General features: G+C 56.5%; 1 protein-coding gene across 1 annotated transcript; it reads left to right on the plus strand.

Annotated features, from left to right (window-relative positions):
* The first annotated feature begins 634 nt into the window (after nt 1-634).
* On the plus strand, nt 635-2,779 carry LRRN2 (leucine rich repeat neuronal 2). The gene has a single exon (XM_009988832.2). It carries the CDS (start codon nt 635-637, stop codon nt 2,777-2,779), a length of 2,145 nt encoding a protein of 714 aa, XP_009987134.2.
* Nucleotides 2,780-8,849: the final 6,070 nt, after the last annotated feature.

The following is an 8,849-nucleotide window of genomic DNA, read 5'->3' on the forward strand; positions in this document are numbered from 1 at the left end:
TTCTTCCATAAGCCCAAGTGGGGACAAACATGCCAGGGGTCTGCAAACAGGGCTGGGAGCTCCTGGGTGGGGGCACTGGGTGCTGGGGAGGATAATGAGCAGAGAGCAGCACCTGAGAGCCTGGAGGAAAGTCATTCCCATGGAGACTTTCTCTTCCCAGCATCTGCAGCTCCAGCTCTGCTCACAGGAAAGCCTCTGAGCCAGGCTGGCCCAAGAGCCGCTGGGTGCTGGTGGCCCTGGGCAGAGCATCTGTGGGCTAATTACACTCGAAACCTCTCGGGCTGGGAGGGAACCCTCGATGCTGTGGATATAAACCAGATCAAACCCTGATGCTCTTGTTTGCCTCGTGCACCAGGTCCTCTCTAACCCAACTTGTTGCCTGGCCTCTTTCAGGAATGACCTTGAGGAACCTGAGAGATGCAGCCGAGTGCAAGAATGAATCATTTGGGGAGGAAGAAGAGGCGAAGCTCTGACTGAAGGCACCAGCCCTGGTGGTGGGTGTTATGTGCTGTCGGTGGGGGGGGCCAGGCAGAGCAGCCAGCAGCAGGGGCTGAGCAGTGCCAGGGGCTCGCATGGAGCATCTTCTCCTGTGGATGCTGTCCCCAGCCGGCTGTCGCCCCGTGCCTCGCTCCGGATGCACCCCGTGAGCCTTTCCTGCCTGGGAGGAAGCCGGTCCCGCCAGCCGAAAATGAAACGCTTCCAAACCAGCTCACTTCTGCTCTGCGTGGTGGCCGCCGCCGCCATCCCCATCGTGCCCTGGAAGGTCAAGTGCCCACCGCAGTGCGTCTGCCAGATCAGGCCGTGGTACACCCCCCGCTCCGTGTACCGGGAGGCTGCCACGGTGGACTGCAATGACTTGTTCATCTCCGCTGTGCCAGAAGACCTGCCGAAGGGGACCCAGACCCTGCTCTTACAGAGCAACAATATCGCCAGGCTGGAGCAGAGCGAGCTGGACTATCTCAGAAACCTCTCGGAGCTGGACCTGTCGCAGAACAGCATCTCCGATGTCTGGGACTTTGGCCTGAAGAGCATGCCCCAGCTGCTCAGCCTGCACCTGGAGGAGAACCAGCTGGCCGAGCTGCCCGATGGCAGCTTCCCTGGGCTGGGCAACCTGCAGGAGCTCTACCTGAACCACAACCAGCTCCGCAGGATCGCTCCCCGCGCCTTCTCCGGCCTCGGCAGCCTGCTGCGCCTCCACCTCAACTCCAACCTGCTGAGGACGGTCGACAGCCGCTGGTTCCAGATGCTCCCCAGCCTGGAGATCCTCATGATCGGAGGCAACAGGGTGGATGCCATCCTGGATATGAATTTCAGGCCCCTGTCGAACCTGAGGAGTTTGGTTTTGGCTGGGATGAACTTGAGGGAGATCTCGGACTATGCGCTGGAAGGGCTGCGGAGCCTGGAGAGCCTCTCTTTCTATGACAACAAGCTCATGAACGTCCCCAAGCGGGCGCTGCAGCAAGTTCCTGGCCTCAAGTTCCTGGATCTGAACAAAAACCCGTTGCAGAGGGTCAAGCAAAGCGACTTCACAAACATGCTGCACCTCAAAGAGCTGGGGCTCAACAACATGGAGGAGCTGGTGTCCATAGACCAGTTTGCCTTGATCAACCTCCCTGAGCTGACCAAGCTAGACGTGACCAACAACCCCAAGCTGTCCTTCATCCACCCCAACGCGTTCCACCACCTTCCCCAACTGGAAACCCTCATGCTCAACAACAACGCCCTAAGTGCCTTGCATAAGCAGACGGTTGAGTCACTGCCCAACCTGCAGGAGATCAGCATCCACAGCAACCCCATCCGCTGCGACTGCGTCATCCGTTGGGTCAACAGCACGGAGAACCACATCCGCTTCATCGAACCCCAGTCCACGCTGTGTGCCGAGCCCCCCGACCTCAAGAGGAGGCACATTCGGGATGTCCCCTTCCGGGAGATGACAGACCGCTGCCTGCCTCTCATCTCCACCAAGAGCTTCCCCTCCCACTTAGAGGTGGCAGATGGTGACAATGTCTCCTTGCATTGCCGAGCTCTGGCAGAGCCAGACCCGGAGATCTACTGGGTCACCCCTTCCGGGGTGAAGCTGATTCCCTACACGGAAGATGGGCGGTACAAGGTGCACCCTGAAGGAACGCTGGAGATTCGTGAGATCTCAGCTCGGGAGGCCGGGCTGTACACCTGTGTGGCTCACAACCTCCTTGGGGCAGACACCAAGAGCATCAGCGTGATGGTCAACCACTCCTTCCCGCTCAGCGAGGACAGCCTGGAGCTGGTGGTGGCGGACGTCCAGGCTTACCACATCCTGGTTGCTTGGAAGCCGCATCTCAACACCATCTCCTCCAACCTCACTTGGTCCAGCTTCTTGCTTAGCTCCAACTTGGACATGACCAACATGGCCCGGATCCCCATGGGGACCCACATGTACAACATCACCCGGCTCCACCAGGACACGGAGTACTGGGCTTGCCTGCACGTGGCCTTTGTAGACTTGCAGGCCAAGGTGGCTTGTGTGAACGCCAGGACTAAAGAGGCTGCCCATCACTACCGGCTCCTGGAGGGCAGGCAGGGCCTCCTGGCTGTGCTGGTCCTCTGCCTCCTGCTCCTTGCTGCCATCCTCGTAGCTCGCTACAGTGTTGGGGCAGAGCCCAGGAGGGCCGGGGAGCTGCTCTGGGGTGCCACGGCCGTGCGCGTGGTCTATCCCCCTGTCGCCCAGCCCTGGGCTCGGGGGCAGCGTGGGGGGCAGCTCCTGGCCGTGGAGGTGCAAGCAGCCCCCCTGGACTGCTGAAGGCTGATGCACTGGTGGGGCTGACCGTGGGGTTGGGGTAGTTTGGGGTGGGGTGGGGAGGGAGAAACTATTTTTTACCAAAAAAACCCACCAAACCTAAACTATAAAACTGTTCATAAAAAAAAAAAGAGAAAAAAAGTGGAATTTCGTGGACTTGACTAAGAGCCAAAGTGGCGTGGCAGATGGAGAGGAGCAGAGGTGGCCATGGGGCTTGCAGAGCCTCTTCGTGGTCCTGGCAGGGTCTGGACCCATGCGTAGGGTCTGGATCTGTGCACGGCTCCCAAAAGCACCCGCTGGGCAGCCGGGAGGGCTTGGAGGGGCCCGAGCCCGACAGGAACGATGCCCGGAGCGGTCGAAGAGCCATAAAGATGATCAGCAGATCACTCCTTCCCCACGTCCCCCTGGCACCGTGACACACCCCAGCGGCATCAGCTCCTTCGCTGGACAGTCCCTGTTTTGGAAATATGAAAAAAGGCCTTTCCCTTTGGGATACATGTTCTTCTTTTGGTTTCTTTCTTTGTTTTTGGGGTGGTTTTTTTTGAGCACTCATATAATCAGCCACGAACCCATCCCCAGCGCCTTCCCGCTGCCCTGTCGTTTGCTCGCTGCTGTCGGCCGGAGGAAACAGAGGGAAAGGAGGGACTTGGGCAAAAGAAACAGAAACGATGATGGTGATGTGTCTCTTAATTGGCATCTCTGCAGGGCTGGCCAGCTTCTGCCAGAGCGGAACAGATCCTGTGTTGTGCAAGCGTAATCTCAAGGCTATTTTGTAAACTTTTGTGGATAATGTTAAAAAAAAAAAGAAAAAAAAAAAGAGGAAAAAATGGGAAGAAAAGGGTGGGAGGAAGTTCTTGCTTTTCTGTTTTTGTATTAAAAAAAAAAAAAGAGGAAAAAAAAAAAAGGAAATCCTGTGTACACTGGTGTGCAGCCAGAGGTGGCATGGTAGGAATCTCTTGCTCCAGGTGCTGGGGGGCTCGGGGGGCTCTGCAGGACCGTCCGTGTGTTTCAGCAGCTGCACACACCCCCTGCGCATTGCTGCAAAGGCGGGGGGATGCAAAACCTCTCTTTCTCTGATAAGCCATTACAACTGCAAATGAAAGGGAGTGGTGGGCAGCACCAGTCCTCCTGCCCTGTATGTGCCATGTTGTGCCAAACCAAGGGGTGCGGTGAACCCAACAGAGAGGCTGGATGGAGCTGGAGCCCTTCCCCTCCCGCGTGATGGGCACTGATGGTGCCAGCGACGTCCCCCTCCCCGGTTAATGCGAACAAGCCACCCCCTTGCTTGGGCCCAGTTGTTAGAGGTGAGGGCTTTGGGGTCGGTTTAACTGCAACCCTAAACAAAAGGTGCCTTTACCAACACCGACGTGGCCCCAAGAGACCCCGGTGCAGCCCGTGGTGTGGGCAGGGGTGCATCTGGAACCCACCAGCACATGGCTTGGGGGTCTTCCCATGGGAAAACCCAAGAAAAAACATCCCAGGGGGACTGAGGGGTGCCGTGGGGTGCAGGTGCCCCGGGAGGTCACGTCTCCATGCAGATGCGGTGCACCCTCGAGGGAAGCCGGTTGTGCCAGCGCAGTCGCCGCGTGCGCGGGGCTTCCATGGGACCAGAAAACCCTGACACAGTAAAAAGCTGTTTGAACTCCTCATTCATCTTCCAGCCAAGGCGAGATGGTTCCCTGCTGGATAAGCTCCGCTCAGCCGAGCGCACGAAACGGCTTCTGCGCCTTCGCCGGGTAATTATTTCGGAGGGTAACGGCTCTCCCCGGCCCCCGCTCAGCGCGCCATCGCCGCTCACCGCAGCGCTTCAGCATGTGTTCAGGACCCGGCAGGATCTCCAGGGGCTCGAAACACATGCTGAAAGTTAAGTGGAGGCTTAAATACTTTGCCGAATTAGAGTCATGATCTGCTTAAATATTCGCCTGCGGAGCGCCAGCCCCGCCGGCTCCGCTCAGGTGTGTGCAGACTCGGGCCCTAAAACAGCCTTTCTCCTCGGCTGTTTGTACAGCAGGGAAACTTAAATGCAAAATATATTCCCTGTGGTTCAGCTAAATTGGTGCTGGAACACGTGGAAATAGTCGCTGAGGAATTTCCTCGGTGCAAACACATCCCTGATTTAATCCTGCTCATCCCTGCGATGCGCAGGCTGAGCCCGGGCAGTGCCCGCATCTCCCATCCCCTCCGCCACCCCGATCCCTGCAGAACCACCGCCAGCTACCAAACAAAGCAAGCACCGAGCCCCTTAAAGGCTGTAATTTTGTAGGTGTAGAGAAAAAGCCTCTTTGATCATGGTTATTGTGGCTGCTGTCGCCACGCTGGGACGGGAGGTGAAGGATCAGCCGCCGCCGGAATTGTCTGTTCTCATCCAAAGCGATGCCCGCAAAGCAGAGATTAAAATGCAGGATCTGTGCAATTAATTTGATTTCCTTTGAAACCGGGGTGACTCGAGGAGCTCTATGCATCACCTTCAGAGAGAGGCACCCACCGCCGCAGAGCTCATTTCCCTGTGGGTCCCCCCGCATCGAGTGGTCCCGGGTGGGTGCTCCAGCATGGGAGGGGGGTGGCAAAATCCCTCCCCCAGCCCCAAAACAGGAGCTGTGCTGTGAACCGCTCCTATCCCCTCCCTTCCTCCGAGGACATCAGCCAAGAGCACCGCAGGTGCCTCATACACTATTTATTTTTTTTATTTATTATTTAATCACCAACAGCTTTTTCTGGGCACTGTGCTGGAGGAAAGGCTCCATAAACCATTCCCTGTCCCCGGTGCCCATGCCAGGATGGGGCACATGGAGCTGGAGCAAATGTTTCTCCTCCAGCCTGTCCCAGCAGGTTGCACCCCTGGGCACTGGTTTCTCTCCCCTAAACCACTCTCCCTTAGGTGTTAGTCAGCTTTAATTTCTCCTTGTTTTTTTTTTTAACCTTCACTTTGAAGATAGCAGTAAAAGTTCTCATTTCCACTACTTCTGCCCTCTACCCGTCCTCCTCCTCCTCCTCAGTGCAAACAGCATCGTGGATCTCGTATGCAACTGAGCTTCCCTCGACAAAGCCAACCGAGAACATTGCGTGCCAGGCTCTATTTTAAGCACCTAATAAAACCGATTTTTGGAGTGGCTCCATCACTGTGTCCTTCTTTTGCAGCACCCCTGCACCTGCCCAGGGCCCTGTGGTGGAGATGCCCCGTTCTCGGCACCCATAGCTGGGCAGCAGGGCTACCTGGCTGGCTACCTGGGAGGCTTTCAGGCACTGGGAGGAGTGTGACAGGCACATATTTACCAGTTTGTTAGAGAATCAAAGCAGGCCTCGCCTCTCTCCAGCACTTCCTCGAAAATGACTTAAATTAAAACACCCGACCTCCCTGGGAAATGTCAGCGGCGTTATCCATATGCATGATGCCATGATGATGAAGCAGGTGCAGCTTTCAAAACCTTTAGCAAAATCTACCTGTCAATCTCCACAGCGAGCAGCTCTCCTTCCAAATGCTTCATCACTTCTCCCCCTGCCTCCTTTTCCACTGATCTACAGGTGGGGAAACTGAGGCACAGAGCCACTTAGTGACTTACAGTCTTTAGTCCCTTTCCCCTTCCAAGCACATGCTGGGCTCAGGAGACAAGAGCTTCTTTGGCCTTTACCTCCAGAAGTCACCGAAGACAGAAGAGGCGAAGGCAGGAGTGCCAGAGGAGAAGGGATGGCAGTTCATTTGTTTCCCATCACCTTTTCCAGCCTCTCAGGGCCGGCCCCACACAGTGGATTCAGCTGCGTTAAAATGGGGAATTGAGGCTAAAATCGGGGTGATGGAAAGCAGCGGGGCAGGGGAGGTGGCAGTGGGGCAGTTGGAGCTGTCTGAGGCTAGAAAAGGGCTGACCTCCCCAAGGTCTGGTTTGCAATCAGCTGCTCTAATTACCCTGCTGCCACAGCCCTGGCCGGCTGCTCGCAGCTCCCGCCTTCCGTGGTGTTTTTCGGGAAGCCCAGCTCCCTTCCCAGCACTGCCTCCTCTCCCGATGGCCCAGCTGTCCACAAGGAATGCAGTCGTGGACAAGGCTGCAGCTTGAACTCGTCCCATAGTGCAGGAGGTCTCTGGAGGATGAGGATGTGGGGATGCAGAGCATCACAGGAGGCATTGGTGGTGCCAACAGACCACGGATGCCGCAGGTCCTGGTGAGAGATGGGTTCTTGCTGCCGGCTGCTGGCTCTGCTCATGCCAGATAGGCTTAAATAATTAATTAAGAAGGTAGTGTGCACCTGGGTGGCACTCTGGGGTGTTTGGGGTCTGACCCTGCAATGAGCGAGGGTGCAGGAGGCTGTGGCCACCCCAGGGCAAGTAGCAGCATGGGGCAGAGCACCCCGCTCCCACCCTGGGGTCTGCACCCAGCGGGATGCGTGGGGCACCCCGGTACCCTCGCTGCTACCCACCCATCCTGGAACCATGTTAAATCTTAATTAGGTGGGAGAAGAATTGGTTTTGGATTTGCATGTGGCTAAACGGGAAGAGAGCTGGGAGGCAGCAGGGCTGGCGCTGATGGGGAATGAATATTAATAAGGAATAACAAGGCAGAGCCCAGCTCGGTGGGGCAGGAACCGGAGGTGAGCAGGGACCTTCTCAAAGCCGAGAGCTCTGCCCCGGGCTGGATGAGGCCCTGAGGAATATCAGGCTTTGAGAGGGGCTGAGCTGTGTCAGCGAGATGTGAGAAGACACGGAGGGAGGCGAAATCTCCCCCTTGTCTCCAAAGTGTGGCTTTGCAACGAGAGCCAGCAAAACCAGCTAAAAGCATCAGCAAAAATAACCAAATACTAAGTGGGGGGGGGTGGGGGGGTGGGTCTGCACCGTCATCTGTGCATTGGGGTCCTGCAGAAAAACCTCCGGGAGCTGGTGAGTTCTGGTGTGGATAGCAAACGGCTTTGATCTTTGCCAATCCTTTCTAAATCTTGAGCAGTGTCTTGTAAATCTTTGATTACAAGAAAATTGCAACCTTAACAGTGAACACACAAACTGCGCTGATAAATATTTAAAATTGCCACAGCGATAGATCTGAGGGGATTAAGGAAAGATATATGGGAGTGACAGTTATTAAACACTAGATCCCAGTAAATGTTACTGAGCAGATAAATAATGCAGGTCCCCGACAGGCGCTCGGCTGCTGACAACGGGGGGTGAAACGGCTGCTTTGGGGTGGGTGGGGTGGCTGGCGGTGCCCAAAAAGCCCAGGGTGGGGGGACGGGGGGGAAGTGGGGGGTTAAAAGTGTTTTCTCTCCTCCTTGGAAATAAAACGCAGCAGAGGAAGAGCCGGGAGGTGTTGGTGTCTCTGGACCCCTCAGTTCAAAAGCTGCCCTGGAAATCCGGCCGTTGCCTCGCTCCCCGCAGGACAGCGGCGTGACCGCGGTGGTGCTGAGCGCGGTGCGTGCGTGGGGCTGCAGCTCCACCAGCTCCTTCCTGGCATCGCCGCATCCCTCCGGCATCGCCACATCCCTCCGGCATCGCCACAGTCACCTGCGTCGGGCTCCGTGGGTTTGCTGGGCCGCTTCGTTCCCACCGCTTGGCCCCACCTGCCCCCTCGCCAACCTTCTCTGTAAGTTTTGAGGTCACCGACTAAATTTCCATTATTAAATTTCCAGCGAGCGTTAAAAGATTTATTAGTTCGCTAAAGGTAACGAGCAAAAAGTTCATTATTCCTAATAGCCCTTCGCACGGAGGGAAGATGCTTGAAGCGTGAATTACCCCAGCAACCTTCCCAATAAAATATTGATCTAAAAAGTTGGTTAATTATAAATATTACAGCAGAGCAATGAGAAAGTCCCCCGTTTCTGCCTGTTTTGCAGCAAGCTGCCCTGTGCTAACGTGGCCCAAGGATGGGCACCAGGGCCACTTGGCAGACCACCGTCCTCCCCTCTCTCAAACAGTCCTGAGCTGCCCAGTGCAGCCCAGCATCTCCATGGCCCTGCCACGGGGCTGTCCCCAGCACCCCCTCACCCCATCCAGCATCCTGGGGGAAGCCAGAGCCTGGAGACCCATCCAGAGACACGTGTCCGCCTGTCCTGCTCTGGGCACCTCGCTGCTTTTGGGCTCAGCCTTGCAGGG

Source organism: Tauraco erythrolophus, chromosome 27 (assembly GCF_009769465.1).
Source record: "Tauraco erythrolophus isolate bTauEry1 chromosome 27, bTauEry1.pri, whole genome shotgun sequence".
Classification (NCBI taxonomy): domain Eukaryota; kingdom Metazoa; phylum Chordata; class Aves; order Musophagiformes; family Musophagidae; genus Tauraco; species Tauraco erythrolophus.